The sequence below is a fragment of the Oryctolagus cuniculus genome, chromosome 7 (assembly GCF_051225735.1).
Source record: "Oryctolagus cuniculus isolate XC-2025 breed Fujian yellow rabbit chromosome 7, ASM5122573v1, whole genome shotgun sequence".
Taxonomy (NCBI): domain Eukaryota; kingdom Metazoa; phylum Chordata; class Mammalia; order Lagomorpha; family Leporidae; genus Oryctolagus; species Oryctolagus cuniculus.
The window spans coordinates 28,159,827-28,180,279 of NC_142873.1; the positions used below are offsets into that span (position 1 = coordinate 28,159,827).

General features: G+C 43.7%; 2 protein-coding genes across 21 annotated transcripts in view; one reads left to right on the forward strand and one right to left on the reverse strand.

Annotated features, from left to right (window-relative positions):
- FIRRM (FIGNL1 interacting regulator of recombination and mitosis) overlaps nucleotides 1-4,718 on the forward strand; it is a 63,611-nt gene extending 58,893 nt beyond the window's left edge. For all 4 annotated transcript variants that reach the window (XM_051858392.3, XM_089299578.1, XM_089299579.1 and 1 more), the window contains 4 exons: nucleotides 803-907; nucleotides 1,469-1,549; nucleotides 2,471-2,590; nucleotides 3,714-4,718. In XM_051858392.3, the coding sequence (XP_051714352.3) occupies nucleotides 803-907; nucleotides 1,469-1,549; nucleotides 2,471-2,590; nucleotides 3,714-3,899 (492 nt within the window). In that variant the 3' untranslated portion in view covers nucleotides 3,900-4,718. The remainder of the gene's footprint in view (nucleotides 1-802; nucleotides 908-1,468; nucleotides 1,550-2,470; nucleotides 2,591-3,713) is intronic.
- SCYL3 (SCY1 like pseudokinase 3) overlaps nucleotides 4,056-20,453 on the reverse strand; it is a 40,933-nt gene continuing 24,535 nt past the window's right edge. For 9 of the 17 annotated variants that reach the window (XM_008264089.5, XM_070076865.2, XM_051858401.3 and 6 more), the window contains 7 exons: nucleotides 19,980-20,091; nucleotides 17,509-17,586; nucleotides 15,221-15,360; nucleotides 13,521-13,705; nucleotides 10,558-10,729; nucleotides 5,417-6,093; nucleotides 4,056-4,731 (listed from right to left, as the gene is read on the reverse strand). In XM_008264089.5, the coding sequence (XP_008262311.3) occupies nucleotides 4,672-4,731; nucleotides 5,417-6,093; nucleotides 10,558-10,729; nucleotides 13,521-13,705; nucleotides 15,221-15,360; nucleotides 17,509-17,586; nucleotides 19,980-20,091 (1,424 nt within the window). In that variant the 3' untranslated portion in view covers nucleotides 4,056-4,671. The remainder of the gene's footprint in view (nucleotides 4,732-5,416; nucleotides 6,094-10,557; nucleotides 10,730-13,520; nucleotides 13,706-15,220; nucleotides 15,361-17,508; nucleotides 17,587-19,979; nucleotides 20,092-20,453) is intronic. The other 8 variants (XM_051858400.3, XM_089299587.1, XM_089299585.1 and 5 more) reach the window with 1 other exon arrangement.

Sequence of the window (20,453 nt, forward strand, 5' to 3'; positions counted from 1 at the left end):
ACCCTTGTGGGAGATCTAAATTGGGTTCTGACCTCTTTTCAGCTAGGCCTGGCAGTTGCAGGCATTTGGGGAGTGAACCAGTGGATGGAAGCTCTTTTTGTGTGTCTATGTGTGTCTCTGAAATCTGCCTTTCACATAAGTAGAAATAATAATTTAGATTCATGCTATAAAAGATAGTGTCATGCTGCACTTAACTAGATACCTCAGAGTCTATAAATATTAAAAATAAAAATAAAAAACTGATGTCTTATACATTCCCAGGGGTGAGGTCAGGACCCAAAGAAATTTTGGGGACTCATCAGCATATAAGAGGCATAATTTAAAGCCTTGTGATAAGTGCATTTACCTATCAAAGAAAATTTGAATGGCTATGTATATGTATATATGTAGCATATTTATGATGGTGGCAGTATATAAGGGTAATGTCTGTACTGTATTTAATGGTGGCAAGTGCTATGGAGGAAAAAGCAGGGAAGGGAGGGATGAAGAATACGTACGTGGGGTAGTCTGGGACATCCCTGAGGCGACACGTAAGTAAGGGAAGCAAGCCACGCGCTGCCTGGGGGCCCTTCCACACACAGGACACAGCGTGTGCAAATCCTGTGGGACAGGAGCATGCCTGGTAGATGCAGAGGAGCACTAGAAGCCTGCACATGGAGCCGGGCAAGCCATGGTACGGAGTTCAGAAGTGACATGACGCTCTAATACGTGTTCCAGGGACAAGACCCTGAAAACTTGACAACATTGAGCATACTGAATGTATTCCACTCAGATTCCTCTAATAAGGTTTCATTCTCCTTAGGACAAAATTCTGCCCAACCTGTCTTGCATCTTTGCCTTGCTGCTCTCTGAGAGGAACTGGCTGATAGAACAACACGCCCTGGAGGCATTCACTCTGTTTGCTGAGGTAATTGTAAAAACTGATTTATCACAGTGACCTCCAAAAAGCATGTCAGCATTTCTTGAGCTGCTGCTTCTGTATTTTTAATTATAAAATATTCTGCTGGTGGGGACATTACTGATTTTTTTTTAACAAGATTTCGAAATGAGGCCCAGAGAACTGAAACTACAAGAGATATTCACGGCAGGCAGTCTTCCAGATAGTAGTTTTGGGTTGAGTGATGATACCTTTCATTATCAACCTCAACCTGTTAGTTCAGTTCTTAGAGAAAGCAACTCCTGCCATAGGTTGCTGCTTTATCTGACCTCTTGCTGTGTAGTCATAAGGAGTGCAGAGGCAGTAGTGTGACTGCACAGCAGGAAAGCTTGCAATTCTAAATGTGTACAGGTTAATGTGTTTCCCTGTGCACCCTAAAAGAACTGTGAACATACCATCTTTGAGTATCCTCTGGCACTACTTTGCATTAAAGTGAATTTTTAATTAAGGCAATTCTTAAAAGTCATGTATTTGTCTTTGCAAGTTGCTCAAAGTTATGAAAATTGGTCTTGTTTACCCACTTTTTAATAGGGAACAAATCATGAAGACATAGTTCCACAGTGTATCAGTTCTGAAGAAACTAAGAACAAAGTCGTATGCTTTCTGGAGAAGGTACTGCATTTATATAGCTATTTTATTCTTGATCATAATCTGTCCTCCTCTTACCCCCAGTGCTCAGCACAGAGCTGACATAGATTATTAAGCAACTGAGACCCTATGAAGGAATTAAAAAAGTTCATGGAAAAATGGAATTAAAATAGGCTTATTATTGCGCAAAAATTTTACATTCAGTTTTTTCATAATACAAATTTTCCAAGAATATTTGGTAGACACCTTGTATGCATGGATTTCAGAATATTTTGCACCATAGTAAACTTATTTTTTTTTTAAAGATTTTTATTTATTTATTTGAGAGGTAGAGTGACAGACAGTGAGAGGGAGAAAGAGAGAAAGGTCTTCCATCCACTGGTTCACTCCCCAAATGGCCACAACAGCCAGAGCTGAGCCGATCCGAAGCCAGGAGCTTCTTCCAGGTCTCCCACACGGTGCAGGGGCCCAAGTACTTGGAGCACCTTCTACTGGTTTCCCATAGCAGAGAGCTGGATGGAAGAGGAGCAGTAGGGACTTGAACCACAGCCCGTAAAGGTTGCTGGTGGTGGCAGCTTTACCCGCTTTGCCACAGTGCCGGCCCCTGTAAGCCAGATGTTAAGTACTTGTGTGTATACTGCTGTTGCCAGTTTCTTTGCCTCTAGCAAGTCAGCCAACTCACTGTTTTCCTAGAAAGAAGACTCAATAGCTTTTTTTGGGGGGTGGAGGGGGGAGAGCTTTGTAGAGTGACTTTATGCAGTTTGCACTAAAAGGAAGCATCGATGGAGGAGTCCAACTACCCAGTTTTGCCTGCTTGTGTGGTTTAATGCTCAGTCCTTACACACAAATTACTGGCTTTTTCATTTTTTGAATATTGTACCATTTGATATCTGGTAGACTATCGTACACACTGGCGTTTACTTGGTGTTTCATGGTTTCTGGCAGACTGGGTTTATAGATGAAACTGAAGTTGCCAAAGTGGAACGTGTGAAACAGGAGAAAGTTCTTTTCTGGGAACGCTTTGCTAAAGTGACCACAGAAGAATCAAAGTGGCCACCTTCACAGGTACGGACTGGCTTCTGAGTGTGGGTCCAACTTTGTTAAAGAAAATCCTGCCCTTTTTACTTACTGAGAAACCGGCTGGTTCTTGGCCTGGTGTTGAATTTCAAGTCAAACAGATCTAGACAAGTAAAATTCTCCTGTCTTGCATTAATTGTTCTTTTAAAAAATCACGTCTTCCTGGAAGGTGCATATCAAATATGCTCTTTGAATAATAACTTTCAGTAATTTGTAGTGACCTTTGGGGAAGTTACATATTGGACTAACAGTGCTTTAAATGTAGCTGTTTCTGAACCACGAAAGATAATGAATTTACTTTCCTTCTAAAATGGTTAATTGAACTTCTTGCCTCATTCATCAAACCAGCCCCCTAATAATTTCTAGCAATGTCTAAATATCATACATGCCTGTTAAGAGGCAGAAATTAGACATCTCTAAGGATATTCAAATTGTTTCAAGCACTAGGAGTGTGTATCTGGAATATAAATCCGTAACAACAGATACTGTGGTTTTAAAAGACATGCAACTTTCATGCCTGAAATCTCAAATTCACTGTACCAGATAAATAAGCCCTCATGAATGTATTTTTTGTGACCTGCCTTGCCTTGGAAGACTGTGATTTTGAAAGATATCTTGGCTGCAGACCTTGCTCCTCATGGCTGTGCCATGACGTTTGAGAGCCTGACTTTTCTTGATCTGGCTCCAAATGCATCTGAAAGACTGTAGCTCTCATCACTTACAAATTTAGCATTAACATGAAAATGGAAGCATTTAGAAAATGTGTACTTGAGGCTTTACTAAGGACAGGGTGTGAGCTGTCTGATGAATCCTCGTTAGAAATTACTGGGCTAGGCAGCATTTCTCATTGAGAGTGGACACTGTTGTATGCCAGTCACAAACTAAAGCCACTGGTAAAAGCACCTTGACTCACTATGACAAACCAAAAATGCCTTCTAGATAACTGTAATGGAGGGAGGGGTACCTTTCCATCCTTGGGATCCAATGGCTAGAATAAAATTTGCATATAAATGTAGTTTTAAAATCTGTTGGATCAAGCTGTATTCATCTAAAAGGTACTTTATTTTTAGACCGGGTATTACGCCATAACTTACGTTTCCTCATTTTCCAGCCTTACGCACAGAGGGCCCATCCAGAGCTCCTCTTGGAAGAAGAGTACAGGTCAGCACTGCTAGCAGCAGCAGGGGCCGTGGAGGCAACCGAGTCGTTACTGCAAAAGGCTCCTGCTCCACCCTGGCTCCTAATGGAAATGGAGGCGCTCCAGGAGAGGATTGAGAAGCTAAAACGCATGCTCTAGGGTACCACTTAATGGACTGGGTCACAGTATCCCTGCTCAGAACTGGCTTGATGCTTTGTCACTGTACAGAACACGTCTCCATTTTGTAAATGAAAATCATAATGTAATTATGTCTATACATTTTCTAGCACATAAAACAGCTTCTATAAAGTTGAATCTAGTGAAAATAGTCTTTATTTGACATTTAAAGAACAGGATTGTGGGGGTATTTCTCAGTAAGAGCTTTGGTACAACGTCATACATGTGGAACAGTTCCTGCCCAGGTTCCTCCTCACAGGACCGTTCACTCAGACAGTACAACTGTAAACAAATAAATAAGCTGCCTAAGGAGACCTTAGCAATTTAAAATCATTTATATAATTTATAGCTAAAATTTATTCAGCAAGTTGTATTTCATAATAGAGCTTCTCTTCTGATAAAGAAATGGCACAGAATTAAGCTAATCAGCTTGAATTTTTGTATTTATTGTCTTTACTTCCAGAATTGTCCTGGAAAAAAAACTGTATATTCCACATTTCCTCAGCTACTTGTGTCAAATGCACACAGGTTCTTCTCCCGAGAAGCAGCTCTGTGAGCCTCTCACCACCCAGAGCTTTTAGAAGTGAGCCCTTTCCACACTTCACTTGGCACAGACCGGACAACAAGAGCTCCTGGGATGGGCCGAACGGGCTGCTGCTGGGTTTTATTGTCCACATGGCCTGCTGTTGAGGTACTGATTTCACTTTTTTGGGGGGAAACATCCTTTTTGCTAGGGTTTAACTCATATCCATTGTCACCAGTTATTATCTTCCCAGTTCAGCTCCCCTTCGTCTCCCCAGCCTTCAGCCTCCCCCTGCAACAAAAGAAACACACCAAAAGCAACCTACTGGAACAAACCATACCACATCTGAGAGGCTGAGAATTTACTTAACCCAACCCTTGTCTTTTAATGCCAGAATACACTGGCTCATGCTAAGTAAGAGAAAGCTGTAACTGAGAGCAGAAAAGTACAGACACTGTTCTGGTTCCAGTGTTACAAAACCAAAGACACATTTTAAGAACCACATAACCCAGTAAAGGCAGTCCTAATGACATGGAAGGGACCATTAAACAGTCAACCCATAGGTTGCTACATTTTTCTAGGGAAGGAAAGACCATTCTTGGATCTGGTTTTGTTAATTCTATGCCAGATTTGATCATTTTAACTAATGGTGCACATTAATCTTCATTGGGCCAACAGCACGTGTGTTACAGTGGTACCTACAAGGGAAATCCTTAAACTAATAGCACAATTTAATTGTGAAAAGTACTAACTAGGGGCAGGGGTTAGAGTGTGGATAAGATGCCTGCATCCCACATTGGAGTGCCTGGGTTCAGCACTTCGATTCTGGCTTCGCGGGAGGCAGTGTTGACATGCCTCAAAGCTGGGTTCCTGTCACCCACATGGGAAGCCTGGCTCCCAGCCTTGGTCGGAGCCATTGTGGGCAGGTATCTGGGGAGTGAGCAAATGGCGCGACAACAACAAAGCAAGCACTTACCTCAGTAATCTCTGCTGCAGCAAATTTGGAAGAAAACTGCATCACTGGTGAGATATCGTCCTTGCCGGGGACCATCATTTCTGTCCTCAGTTCAGGTAAAATAAGAAAAGCAGCGGAAGGCTTGATTTCAGGGATCATATCAGCAAACCAGTCCAACTCAGGATCTTGTACTGGCTTCTTTTTCACCTGAATGGTAAATTCCTCTCCTAAACCAAGTTCTGATGGGACCTTAAGTGGCCTTTCTTGTGACAGCACTTTTGGTGGCCTGATTTGGTCTGGGTCACCCCCACTTTGTACAAGACTGGTCTTTTGTGGTAGACTTGATTTCAAAGGCTTAGATTCTTCAGTGAGTGAGAGCAGAGCAGGAACAGGCTCCTGCCCCCGTGAGGTAACAGGTCTCGGAGCAGAGATTCCAGTGCCTGGGTTTACTTCAGCATCCACACTGCTGGGCTCACAGTCACCCCAAGACGACTGTGCATCCATGCCAGTGCCCTGGGACTCCGCGGCATCACCTGGTTCTCTCGGCCAAATCTGAATGCTGACGGTTTGGTGCTCAGACTCCTCAGGCTCACTCCAGTCGGGCCACTCCTCTGACTTTTTAGAATCTGATGGGAAATTTTCACTGTCCCCTGAAGTATTTTTAACATCTGAGACTCCATTCATGGAAAACTGATTGCCTGTGGGATATATACAAGAATTACTCTCCTATTTAGGGGAAAGTTAGCATTAAGGGAACATGGAGGTTTAACATTAATGTACACTAAAAAAAGATCCTGGCAGAGCACAACATCTAAGACGTGAGGTAAGTTATCCAGATGCTTCCTGGGTGGCACTGACTGAACGAGAAGGTTACCTCACTGGAAGCACAAACCAAGTAACAACTGGGGCATCCAATTCTTTACCAAATACCCAAACGTACTGTTCATTGGTAAAATTGTCTGTAAATACAGAAATGCTCTAAGCCTCAAAATGTTAACTGCATAAACTCTGAAAAAATGTGTGCTCAAATTTCCTGAACCCAGCTTATCCATTTGTGTGTGTGTTTTTTTTTTTAAAGATTGATTTATTTGAAAGGCAGAGAGAGACACAGTGAACCACTACCTGTTGGTTCACTCCCCAAATGGCCACAATAGCCAGGCCTGGGCTATGCTGAAGCCAGGAGCTGCTTCTGGGTCTCCTACATGGGTGCAGGGCCCAAGCACTTGAGCCATCCTCCACTACCTTCCCAGGCCATAGCAGGGAGCTGCTATCCTTGTTTTAAAGACTTCCCTAAATATGGTTCAGGTGTTAAGAAATCTTAGGCCAAGATTTCCCGAACATTGAAACACAGGACTCCTTCCCATGACATGCCCAGGAACCTTTTTTTTTTTAAGAGAGAGAGAGAGAGAGAGAGAGGTCCTCTGTCCGCTGGTTCACTCCCCAGTTGGCCACAATGGCCAGAGCTGTGCCGGTCCAGAACCAGGAGCTTCTTCTGGGTCTTCACGTGGGTGCAGGGGCTCAAGGACTTGGGCCATCCTCTACTGCCTTCCCAGGCCATAGCAGAGAGCTGGATTGGAAGTGGAGCAGCCAGGTCTTGAACTGGCACCCATATGGGATGCCGGCACTTCAGGCTAGGGTGTTAACCCGCTGCACCACAGCACTGGCCCCAACTTTTTTTTAACTGATTTTTATTTGAAAGGGAGAGACAGATGGAGATCTTCCATCCTTAGATGATGGGGACTGGGTCAAAGGCAGGAACCTGGACCTCCATCCAGGTCTGCCACGAGAGTGACAGGGGCCCAAGCACTTGGGCCATCTTCTGCCTTCCCAGGCACATTACCACAGGGACCTGGATTGGAACTAGAGCAGCTGGGACTCCAACCAGGCCTCATAGAGGATGCCAACATCAATGGCAGCAGCTTAACCCACTATGTTACATCAGTCTCTATTAACAACTTTCTTAACTACTGTTCTTGGCACAATGCTAAAGATGCTATACTAAGTCTCCAAAAGTCCAAAGCAAAGTTTCTGCTGGAAAAAAAAAAAAAAAAAAAAAAAAAACTAAAAAGGTAGGGTAGGTAGAAACAAAGTGGTCCAGGGAAGCAAGATGAGACCAAAGCTGGGTTCTATTAGGAAAACACTCATCCAAGCAATGGGAAAGCTGTATAGACTTAACACTTCTACCTGTCTGCAGGAATCTTGCTGTGTGTGCTTTTTGCTGTTGCTGGGCACGTTGCCAGTAGGAAATATTTAGGGGATATGCTAGCAGAGGGTTTCTCCAAGATTGGCAAGATCTGACTGCTGGCTGCAGATGACGTATTTGGGAGAATTTGAAGGTAAATAAGTTCAAAAAGTGAAAAGGCTAATAAATGGCTTCTTGATCTGTCACTGTTGGTGAGCAATGGTTAAAGGAAGTGGATATTTAACACTCGTAAAAGCTCTAGGGAGAACATCTCAAATATTTGAAGACACAAACCTTTTATGGAATGAATTACCTGCACCTAGAGGTGTTTAATAGACTGTATCCACTCCACTTGGTCATAGAAAGGATCAAGCATGTATGCATATATAACCTTTAAGACATTTAATTAAAAATTACAGCCCTTAGTGCGGTAGTGACTTAAAACTGATTCTACTTTCCACCTAGGAATAAAGTCTAAGAGTACAAGCACAACAGTAAATATATGCTTTTTTAAGATGGCTAAAATGTCAAATTTTATGCTATAGATATTTAACCCCCAGTAAAAATGATTATTTTAAAAAAATGTTGTCTTTAACACTTGTATTCAGAAAGGTTTACACTACAGATTGGGCACTGTTCAAAACGATTTCAGAGGATTACAAGTACCTCCTGCTTTAAGGTGCCCACAAAGGAATGCCCCTGGGAAGCCAGCTCTAGCAGGCTGCCAGCTCTCAGCACTGCAACCTCCTCCCTTACCCCCAGCCCTGCAAGGCCTGGTCTCTACACACCCTCCAGTCTTCTGCTTATCTGTACCACTACCCTTGCTAAAGAGAGTTCTATGTTTTTCTTACCCAGGGCCCTTTCTAAACTGTGCTCCCCAACTCATTTCAAGCAGACTTACTTTATATTAGCCCTTATTTTTAAGTCTGACCATACAGGTGAATTACAAAAGACTGAAAAAATGTAGGATCACCTCCCTTATACGACCCTGCTTCTTCAGAAATGCTCCTGTGGACTTAAACTTGAAAGGTAGGGTGCTGCCTGGGCTCTGCTAATCTTTCTGCATGTAGAACCTCACTTGGGCAAGTCAGTGGAATTAGGCCTTGATATCACAAGAAAACTTAACCTTCTGCTGTTCCAGTTTCTTACTAAGATCACAAAGTAATCGAGACAGATATAAACAAATGTCTATCTTAAGTATACAGAATGTCTACAACTAGGTAACGCAATAAACAGGGCCGGGAGTTTGGCATGGTGTTCAAGGCCCTGCTTTGGATGCCTGCATCCTGTACAGAGTACCTGTGTTTGAGTCCTGGCTCTTCTAATTCCAGCTTCCTGCTAATGCACATCCTGGGAGGCAGCAAGTGATGACGCAAGTATTTGATCCCTCCCACCCACACTGTAAACCTGGATACCAGGCTCCTGGCTGGCTCAGTCCCAGCCATGGGAGGCATTTTGGAGTGAACCAGCATATGGATGAAGATCTGTCTCTACCTTTCAATTCAGTATACAATACTGTGCCAAAGACTAGCCTAATGTTCACCCTTATCACAAAACAATGCCCCTCCCCCCAATAAAGGTGTGGTACGATATATAAACCTCTCACTTGTTATTTGATGTAATTTGCTTTAAAAAAAAAAAAAAAAAAGACCTGGTAACAGACCCTGCCCAATTCAGCCCATTCAGTATGTGTTTCAGAGCTGGAAAGGAGGTAAGCATCTCTCCCTCAGCCCTTTAAGTTCCTCTGAGCCACACTAACACCGGTGCATTGACAACGAGGAGATGAACTCTTCAAACTTTCAGGAAGCCAGGGTGCTTTAAAAATTCTTGTGGAGGTCAGTGCTGTGGCACAGCAGTTTAAAGCCCTGGCTTGCAGTGCCAGCATCCCATATGGGTGCCAGTTCAAGTCCTGGCTGCTCCACTTCCGATCCAGCACCTGGGAAAGCGGAGGATGGCCCAGGGTCCTTGGGCCCCTGTACCCATGTGGGAGTCCCAGAAGAAGCTCCTGGCTCCTGGCTGTGGATTGGCTCAGCTCTGGCCGTTGCGGCCATTTGGGAAATGAACCAGTGGATGGAAGATCTCTCTCTGTGAAACTCTCTTTCAGATAAATAAAAAATTCTTTTGACATCAAAATTAGAGAAAAGCCTAACTGGTAGCTCTTTTCTACTAATAACGGATTCCATGCTATCTACTTCCTCTATCTAGGAGGTTTAGAGATCTATGGGTTAGAGATCCCTCACTGCTGACAAGGTCATTGTTCTATTCAAGATTATCCAAAGGAGCAAGGAAGCAACAACACTGCTGATACAAAATTTTATAAGACCAAAGATTAAACTGCTGCCTCACATAAGAACTTGAAGTATCTAAAAATCATTAGCTTTGTACCCAATAAGTTAAAAAAAAAAATCAAAAGAAACATCTACTGTAAACAAGAACTAATAAGAACTTCACCCTTTTGGAAACTGACAGTATCTACTAAAAATATATTTCTGTTCCAGAAAGGGTACCTCTGAGTGTTTGTTCAATAGCAGTGAAACCCAAAGCACACAGGATGCGTGTAAAGGGATATTTATTCCAGCACTGCTTGTAGTGATTAAAAACCCAGAAATGGGTGTTACTTTTGCAAATAAGGAAATGAGTGAACTATATTCAATAAAATACTAGTCAGCTATCAAAAAGCTGGATTTTTATGTATTGATCTGGAAACAGTTCTAGATCTAAGAAAATAAGTTCTAGATTTTTCATGTTTGTTTCCTCAACATTACCAAAAATACTATATAGATATGTACGTGAGCCTTAAAAAGATAAGGAATTCCCACTAACCTACTAAAACTGGGTACCTAGTTAGGAAAGAGAAATTACGTTTCTCCTTATACTTCTCTCTAGCATTTGACTGACTATAACTCTCCTGGCATTACTTGTATAATATTAAAAATCTAATGAACTAACAGCATCACAGTAAGTCTTAGAATCTTCTTACCTTCTGGGGAAAGGTCAACAGTTTTAGTAAAACTTGGGGCAGTGCGTTTGAAGATCTTGGTTCTTTGTCCACCCACAACCACCTCTGGTCCAAGCAGAGAGACCAGCACTGCTAGGCTATGAAGGGTAATGGCCACGATGGAATCACTGGTGTCACGCAGGCCCAGTAATACCTAGGAGCGAACGAGGCAGTGAGTGCAGACAACCACATCACCTCTTTTTCCCTCCTCATGTCAGCAGGCAAGTGGGCAGCAATCACACTGTGCTCATCCAGATGAATTACATTTTCTTAGGTGCATGTTCTAGGTCCGTGGTTCTCAAACTACACATACTAAAAGCCTAATCTTATCACGTACTCTTTAAAAATACAAAACGAAAATGGACATCAACCTAAGATTACTCCATCAAATTGCTTATCTTTCCCTACTCACCTCCTCGCAGAACCCTGACTAGTGACGCTATGCAGGGCACTGAGGACTGACTGTCCTCATCCCCATCTCAGTGGGCTCGCCTGCCGCAAAGTGAGGCAACTGTGATCTGACCCAGGAATGGAAAATGCAGTCTAAAGAAACTTGGGGCTCCATGGTTTGCTTAAAATGAGGACAGCTAACTTGGGAGTTAAGGGACAAGCATGTTTGGCGTATGTATGTGAAAACAATAAAAACTGGCTTTCCAGTGCAGCAAAAGGAATGAAAACCGTCAGTCTGTGAGGCTTAGCTGCTGGTTTCCCCGTGAAATGGTCTGACATCCTTGTACTACATTCTTTTTTGCTTTAGCGGGTCTAATGTGGTTTTCAGTAACTTGCAATGAAACGCACCTCTTAGCTATGATTATGATAATCGGGCGCACGTATCGGGAGGCCAGGGTAGCTGCCTGCCCCACAGAAGTGACGGCATGAAAGGCATCAGAATACTGCTTCTGGTCCTATTTCTGGGAATTCACAACAGAGCCAGACCGACTGATCCTTTTATTTTCCTGGTTTAGTTTCTTCATTTACATATAATATCAAAGGTTTTAACACAACTGTATCGTGGGAGTGGGGCTCCAAAGTCAGCCTCCCTTGTGTAAACTCAGCACGTGGTATACCTGGGCTGACCCTGACTCACTATAACCACAACGTGGCAGACATGACGCTGCCAACTCCCAGCCTACTCTGGAAGAGGCTGCCTTTGCCCTTTCGTTAGCCCTGACAAGCCCGGGAAGAAGTCCACCTCCCTTGTTAGAGAAATCATCTGAAACGAGGCACAGAGCTCTGCGACCTGCGTTCATGGACAAGCACAGCCTTTCCAGTCTCCCTGAGCCAAGGCCTTCAGCATCCCCAGGACATGAAGGAGCCGCGTCAGGGGCTGCATCCTGAGGAACAACAGAACCCCAAGTTGAACCCAGGCAGTCCCAACCATCGTGAGTCACTCGGGTGACTGCTGCTTTATAAAGCAAATACGGGGGTGATTTGTGACCCAGCAGCAGATACTGAAACATCTTTCCCACTACTAGCTCCTTGAAAGTGGGAAGCATGTTCACAGATCTCATAGGAAAACAAGTAATTTGAAAGTCACCACGTGATTGGAATCGTTTTAATCTTTAAAAAATAAAAACAAACAAAACCTTGTCCTACGCTGAATAGCATCGCTCCAAAGGAAGCTTCCACACAGAATATGACCGTCCGATGAGGCATACTAGATTTAAGTGAACCCTAAACTCAATGACTGCTATCCTTTCAAGACCACGTAAAGACACAGGCACACAATTAAAGGCAAAGACAAATGAGGCAGCTTCAGACCAAGAAATTCCACGGATTTCTGGGAGCTACCAGAAGCTAAGAAGAAACAGATTCTCCCTGGAGCCTGCTCTTGCTGACTTTCTGGTTCTGGACTTCAGGCTAAAGGGAAGCTAAGGTCCTCAATGTCAGGGCAGACGTGAGAAACCTGGAGCCCCACGGTCATCCACCATCGATGGTGCTGATCACTCCTTCCTTTCCTGTTTATCTTGCAGTAATTTAATTATAGCCAATCTTGGTTTATGTTCACAAAGCATTCCAAAAATGACTTGTTTGTTTTTCCACAAAAGAATCAGCAAACAGGTGCCAGCCAGCCCTGTGGCATAGCAGGTTGTGCCACCTCTTGCAGCTGGCATCCCATATGAGCACGGCCCCACATCCATCCAAACCAGCTCCTTACTAATGTATCTGGAAAAGCAGTGGAGGATAACCTAAATGTTTGGGCCCTGCCACACATGTGGGGGACCCAGAGAGAGGGCCGGGCTCCTGGCTTCAACCTGGCCCAGTCCTGGCTGTTCTGGCCATTCAGGAAGTGAACCAGTAGATGGAGGAGAGATCTCTGAGAGAGAAACAACAAAACAAAACAAAGAATCAGCAACAGAAACACACTTTCTGCCAAGAACAAATATGTCAACTGATTTGCCTGTGAGAATGGTTTGGAAGGGCGATTTGAAATCCAGCCCCTATTCCAGGGGGCTTTTTTTTTTTTAAAGATTTACTTATCTATTTGAAAGGTGGTGTTATAGAGAGGGAAAGTCAGAGGCACAGGAAGAGAGAGAAGTCTTCCGTCCACTGGTTCATTCCCCAACTGGCCACAACAGCCAGGGCTAAACTAGGCTGAAGTCAGAAACCAGGAGCCAGGAGTTTTCTCCAGGTCTCCCAGGTGGATGCAGGGGCCCAAGCACTTGTGCCATCTTCCCCTGCTTTCCCAGGCACATTATCAGGGAGCTGGTTTGGAAGTGCAGTGGTTAGGACTCGAACCTGCGCCCATATACAGACAGCAGCTTCATCTGCTAAGCCACCATGCTAGCCCCAATTCCAGGAGGCTTTTAAACTGAATGGGTGCCTCAAGGCTTTCTAGCTGTTATCTGAATACCCTAACCCTCCTCTCTTGTTCAGTCTCCAAACCGCCAAGCTCTGCCCCCTCTCCCCGCCTCCTCTGGAGGCCCCTGGCTGACGTCTCTGACCTGCGGCAAGATGACCTTCTTCAGCTGCTCCTGAGTGAAGTGCTCCACGTAGGCCTCAATGTGAGACAGCAGCACCATCCGCACATGTTCCTCATGAACCTCGAACAACTGCAGAAGCACGGGGATCACCCGCGCCTGGAACAGGGCTGGTGAGAGCAAGCAAGGGGTTTCTCCCTGCGCATTATCTACCCCAGAGAATCAGAAAGGGGTGAGGACGAAAACGCAGAGTGTCACTTCACTGAAAACAGGACTAGCACAATTCATACTGAGCCTCGAACCACACATACTCCAAACACCCTCTGAGTTCGCAGGCTCTAAACCAGTTTTCTTTGTTGTTACTGAACCAAAATTGCTCAAGGAATAATGATCCTAAGTACATTCTACTTTGTAAAAATGTTTTTCAAATACTCCAGATTGTATGTTAACAGAATCCTGAACATGTTGACACTGATGTTGCCATTTTATTTGCAAAATCAAGAGGTGCTACAATGGTATTGATGCTGAGTATTCTCTTCCTAGTGCCTAACAAACAGAGGTATGTATGCATGAGATTCATTTGGGGGCTTTAAAAATATACACAGTCACATTTTCCCGACAGTGGGGACATGTTTGGAGAAATGTGTTAAGTGAGTCATGGTTGTGCAAGCATCACTGAGTTCTTGTACAAACAGAAATGGCTGTGGTGTTGCGTTTCATAGAACCTTATGGGACCACTGTTATACTATGAGGTCTGTCACTGACAGAAATGTTATGTGGTACACGAATGTATAAACCTGTGTCCTGAGTGTCCCAGGGCCAGTGGATCAGGCATACAGACAAATTTTTAAACAGCAGCCTAGTAACTCAGAGGTATACCACTACCCAAGCTCTACAGAATATGAAGATGAAGAGCTTTAAAAAAAAACTCACAGCTAAAGGCTAAAAAATTCATGACATCAAAGTAGAGATACAAACATGCTTCAAAACATTTGTGGATAAATGCAATGAAAAAGTAAGTTTATTTTGATGCAAAAAATTTTGAAATCCACATGTAGTTTTTTTATAATACATTTTCCATAAACATTTTGTAGACTCCTCATATGCATGGATTTCCAACTGCTTGTGTAACTTATCTTTTAATTCCATCTGTCCACAAGCTTTCTGAAGTACCCTCCTATAAGGAAATTCCAAATTGTAATACAATGACCTCTAACACTGCTTTCTGGATTGAGATTGTGAAAGTACAATCCTAACTCAAAATTCTGTAGGATAATATTAATGCTCCACTCTCTAACTTGCTGTGTTATCAGCTAGAGTGCTATAAAGTTTCAAATAACCTCATTTCAGAAAAAACCTGAAGCACCAGCAAGTAAAACAATCTTAATATTTCTCTCACGGAAAACAAAATAAATGGTAAGTCAGATGGCAGAAGGCTAAATGCTTACCTCCTATGTATTCATATTCAAATAAAGTACACGTATATCCCACCCCCAACCCCCACACACAATCACATATATAAAACCACTTACTGAAATACATCTCACTTTCCAGGAAGGTGCTCCATATTTACCCTATTGGCTTAGGTATCCAGGTTTGAATGAAAGTTATCACATCAGTGGCCAGTAATTAAACCACACGGTAATCTAACATGCTGAAGTACAGACTGATAATTATCAGACTCCTTAAGTACCAATAATACTTTGCAAAACAACTGAACTCACCTTTTTTGGGACCGAGTAGATGAGGAAGAAAACTCTTGACAGCTACCGGCTCTGCAAACACCAACTGATTAAGCAAAAGAGGCACCAACCTTGAAGCTATTAATTCCTCTGACAAGCAGCTGACCCTGTCCAGCAGAAACCTGCGGACAAAGAAGGAAGCCTGAGAAACTGGCTGTGACACGGCAGCGATCTACTGGTACAGGTTAGCCACATTCGGCTCCTTCCCACTTCTACCAGAGTGATGCATTTTGAACTGCGGCTGGGGAAGGTGAGCAGGCTGGTCCCCGTGCGCTCGCGAAGAATGCAGGGAACGTGAGCTAAGGCCAGCTAGGTAACACTCCAGTGCAAACTAGGAAACGTTTTCAACCGATTACCTCTTCTTCTTCATAGCACAAGTGACTTTTCCCCTAATAAGGACTCCCTCAAATTTAAATGATACAGGGCATTAGGTTATCTACAGTTTTCATATCAAACAAAATATAGGTGAGTAACTCTTATCTGAAATGCCTGGGACCAGAAATGTTTCAGATTTGGAAGTTTTGAAGTTCTGGAATATTTGCACAGAATTTACCAACTGTGCACTCATAATCTGAAATATTCCTAAATCCAAGCTTTCTGAGCACCAACAATGATACTCAGAGTTTCAGATTTCAAAGTAGTCTAGACTTTTAGATTAGGGACGCTTAACCTGAATAGGTTGGTGTTACTAACATCACTAAATTAAACGACACATGTAATATCACTGTGTTGAGAAAGAGAAACCAGGTTTTAACAGTAATAATACTTCTAACCATGCCTCCGACTTTATTAGAACACATCACACATTAGCACCTTCACAGCCATACACCACTAATGACACACAGGGTCTACGTCCCACTCATTCTCACCTCCTTTCTAGGTCTCCGTTTAAGGCCACGCCCCAAGACTCCCTTCCCCTCAGACCATGCTCCAACAGCACCCGCAGCCGCCAATGTGACCACAGCTTCAACTGCTCCTCCCAGTCTTCCACTAACTCCTGCACCTTGTCTATAACCATGCTTGCCCCTTCCATCCTTAAAAACTCCCTCCTTAATCTGCCTCCTTCTTTAGCAACAGTATGTTTTCTCCTCCTCAGATTTTTAGGAGGATTTGCTTCATGTCCACTTTTTCACCTTTCCATGCTCTTCCCAACCCACTGCTGAAACAGATCTTGCCTAGACAAGGTGACCCGAGCCTTCTTGCTTGCTGAATGAACAGCCATTTCGTGATTCCTACGACCTTGCCAAAATTCCCTGCTTCTCTAGTAATACCACTTGCTTCCTATCTGTCTCTGTCTCTCTCTCTGAATCTCTTCTATCCATTGCTTCTTTGTCTCATTCATCAACTACTTCTTCCCACTTACCTACTTACAAGATCTAGTGCCCCAGGGAACCAGCTTGGGCCTACTGTCCTCTTCAGGCTATCCGTGCTCCCTAGGAAAACACTCCCAACTATAAGCTGACGGCACCCTAAGGTTTACTTCCAGCTCATCACCTTAAGACTTCTCTCCTGACCTTCAGACCAGTCTGGCCAACTGTCCTTGCACAATGCTGTCTAATGTCCCAGATGCTTCAAACCAACACACTCAACCCTGCCCTGACCATCTTTCCCCTGCAGAGTAGGTCCTCCCATCAAGCCTACATTATCTTTTAAATAGCTCTTATTTCAGTATCTTCAGTGGGACCATCAATGTCCTATGTATGGCTTCACGGCTACTGCTGAATTGGCACAGTCTACTAATAGATGCAAGTTTTGAATCATTTAAGCCTGCCTCTTCCACGGGCAACACAGTGATCCATCTAAAGGGAAATTGAACCATTTCACGCACTGCACTCACTCCTCGCAATGGCTTCAATGTCTGAAGCACAGTATGTACTAACAGTATCAATGGTCCTCACCGCCACATAAAAGGGCCGCCTCTTCTCTGTCCTTGTCTTGGAACCCGCCCTTCAACAGGACTCTACTGCTTATCATGCCCCACACCAGTCACACTGGGTCTTGCCTTTGCAAATCCCGTTTCTCTAACCCCCTCTGCCCCACCCTGTGTTCCCAGTTCCCAGGACTGCCTTTGAAAGCCCTATCACTGCACCCAGCCTTTTGTTTAAGAATGATCAGCCCAGAAATGTGTCCCCCACCAGAACTCTCTGTCCCAGGGCCCAGCAGAAAGCCTGACATGCAGGAACTGTTCAAACGTAGTGAAGAACAGCTGAAGTTATTACAAGGACTTAATGCAAGTTATGGAATTTAAAGTCTTAACTTTCTGAACTTACTTGAAGAATTCAGTTTTTTCCTCTTCACTCTTCAATGTTAAGCTTTTCAAGAAGTTCACAACTTCTAAAAAATCATTCCTAAATGTCCAAAAGAAAAAAAAGGATAATAAAGTATGGCAAATATTGAGACCACAACCACAGACCACACCATTACAATTTTCAATTAAAGAAACAACCTTCTGTGTCATTTAAAATAAATCTAATATAACTAAACAACTTAAGAGACAAATACTTTTGAACAAGCCTACATGGAATCTGTTATTTTAAGAATATCAAAGAGGGTATCAACGCTGTGGCATAGTGGGAAAAGCTACTGTATGCAGTGCCAGCATCCCATATGGGTCCCAGTTCTAGTCCCAGCTGCTCCACTTCTGATTCAGCTCTCAGCTAATAGCCTGGGAAAGCAGAAGATGGCCCAAGTGCTTGGGCCCCTGTACCCATGTGGGAGACCCAGAAGAGGCTCCTGGCTCCTACTTCAGATGGGCCCAGCTCTGGCTGCTGTAGCCATTTGGGGAGTGAACCAGTGGACAGAAGACCTTTCTCTCTGTCTCTCCCTCTCTCACTCTACCTCTCAAATAAATAAAATCTTTAATAAAAAAAAGAGTATTAAATAGTTCTGTGAAAAAGACACCAGCTTAAACACACACATGCTAATATGCTTTATAGTTTTAATAGCTGTCATAATCTTTCAAATTTTTGGCTATAATAGTATGCTATCAAATGAAATATCTTGAGAGAAGTGACATTCCTATGACAAAATGATTGCTATTCTCTTTTCTCCTTTGGTGAAGTAAAAACTATTAAAGAGGGTTGGGAAAGTAGATTTCTGTACAAGTCACAGGAATCTTTCTCCTGCTCTAAGTTACCCAGCCACTCCTTCAGACAGGCAGGGGGCAGTACGGGAGGAGAGGCCAGGTTCCAGCCAGCAGAGTCCCAAAGGCTCTGGGCTGCTTCGCTCGGAGAGAGCACTGCCCACACCCTACCACGAGACTGCGCGCTTCAGCACACAGGCTGTGCAACCTCGGAAGCACAGCTCCAGTGTGAAAACACACAGATGCCTTAACTTAAACCTAAGCAACGGGGACACCGGCTGTGTCATCTCTGACAGAGGTTCTCACCTCACGTGTGAGAACGGAATTTGAGGAACACTGGTTGGTGTGTTTTCAGCTTTCTTCTCCTTGCTCTACTTAAAATACAGTGTTTTTTTTTTTTTTTTTAAGATTTATTTATTTATTTGAAAGTCAATTACACACAGAGAGAGAAGCAGAGGCAGAGAGAGAGGTCTTCCACATGCTGGTTCACTCCCCAATTGGCCACAACAGCCAGAGCTAAGCCGATCCAAAGCCAGGAGTCTGGAGCTTCTTCTGGGTCTCCCACGCGGGTGCAGGGGCTCAAGCACTTGGGCCATCTTCTACTGCCTTCCCAGGCCACAGCAAAGAGCTGGATAGGAAGTGGAGCTGCCAGGACTCAAACTGGAGCCCATATGGGGTACCGGCACTGCAGGCGGTGGCTTTACCTGCTACATCACAGCACCAGCCCCAAAATACAGTTCTTAATAAAGGACTCAAGCTACTTGCAGTGATGAGAAAATCTACAAGTATTCACCATGATGAGCAATCAAGAGAAAAAATTAAGTCATCCAAAAGGAAGACAAAATACCTTAGTTAAAAGACAGTAAACATACAATTTTTGTCAATTAAAATAATGTTTAAAACACCTAAGGGGGAAGGATCTAAACAGTTTCTTTGACACCTAAATGCCAGAATAACTCCAGTAATTACAAATATGACTCATTTAATAATATGCCATCCCACCAGTATTATCCTAAGCGTTCCCCTGTCAGGAATGATGTTTACTCTTGACTCTGATTTTTCCAACTGCAAACACACAAGAATATTTAGTTTCAAAACTAATACAAGGTTGGCTTTGTTAGTAAAAATTGAACATGAAACTGACCTGTGCAGAAGCTCTGCAGTCACGGAAATAAAAAATAAGGTACATGTAATTACAACTAACCTTGGACAGAGGTTCAAAAACATCTCTGAATCCGGAAAAGTATTAAGTTATATTGTGCCTCTCCCTCTAAATCAACTTTGCTTTTCCATCATGTATTACTAAACAAAGAAAAAAAATGCTCTGCCTGAGAAAAAATAAGCATTCCCTCTCCCACCAAGAGAAAAATCCAACAGTAACAAATTCACACTAATACAAGGGCAGCAGAAAGGAGAGGCGTGCTCACTGACTCTCCGTTAAGTCACGTCAGACACAACCTGGCTTCTCCACAATCAGAAGCCCTAAGGAAATGGGCTACGATTTCTAAACCAGAGCCTTCAGGACAACCAAGGATTTGTAAAACTCACTATCTGTGACAGGAGCTGGACAGTCAGGCAGTGCTCCATCTACTTCCCTGTGCACCTGGTCAGTCTCCCCTAATGATAAAAACAGGACAGCACCACACTCGGTGCTCTCACCTGAAGAAGTCATGGGAGAGTAAGGTGCAGAGCGCTGGCCGGCACTGTGGAATGGGATTCAGCAAAGTTGAGTGCAAGGTCTGTTGAAAGCTGGAGAGAACATCCGCTGAAACTGAAATCCAGAGCTACAGTTAGTTTCCAATGCCTTCTCCTCTTTTCAGGGCCTCTACAGCTGGAGACTGACGAGGGCAAAAACCAACCTGTAAAAGCCCAAACAAACAAAGCCCCTGCTGTTGCTGAACAGCTTCCTGCTTGCCTTATGCCCAGTCCCTGACAGGTGCAGAGTGCTGTCCTGCCAACATGTCCGACCTCGCCCCTTCCACGTCCTGACTTCCTCACTGCTGAACTTGGCTCAGGCCAAACAAAGGCTTACTCTGTGGCAGATTTAAGGGCCTTTCTCACCCAGGGTTCCTCAGCCACAGAAGATAAAAGTTATTTAAATGACTCTTGTTTTAAATTCTACCAAGTATGGTA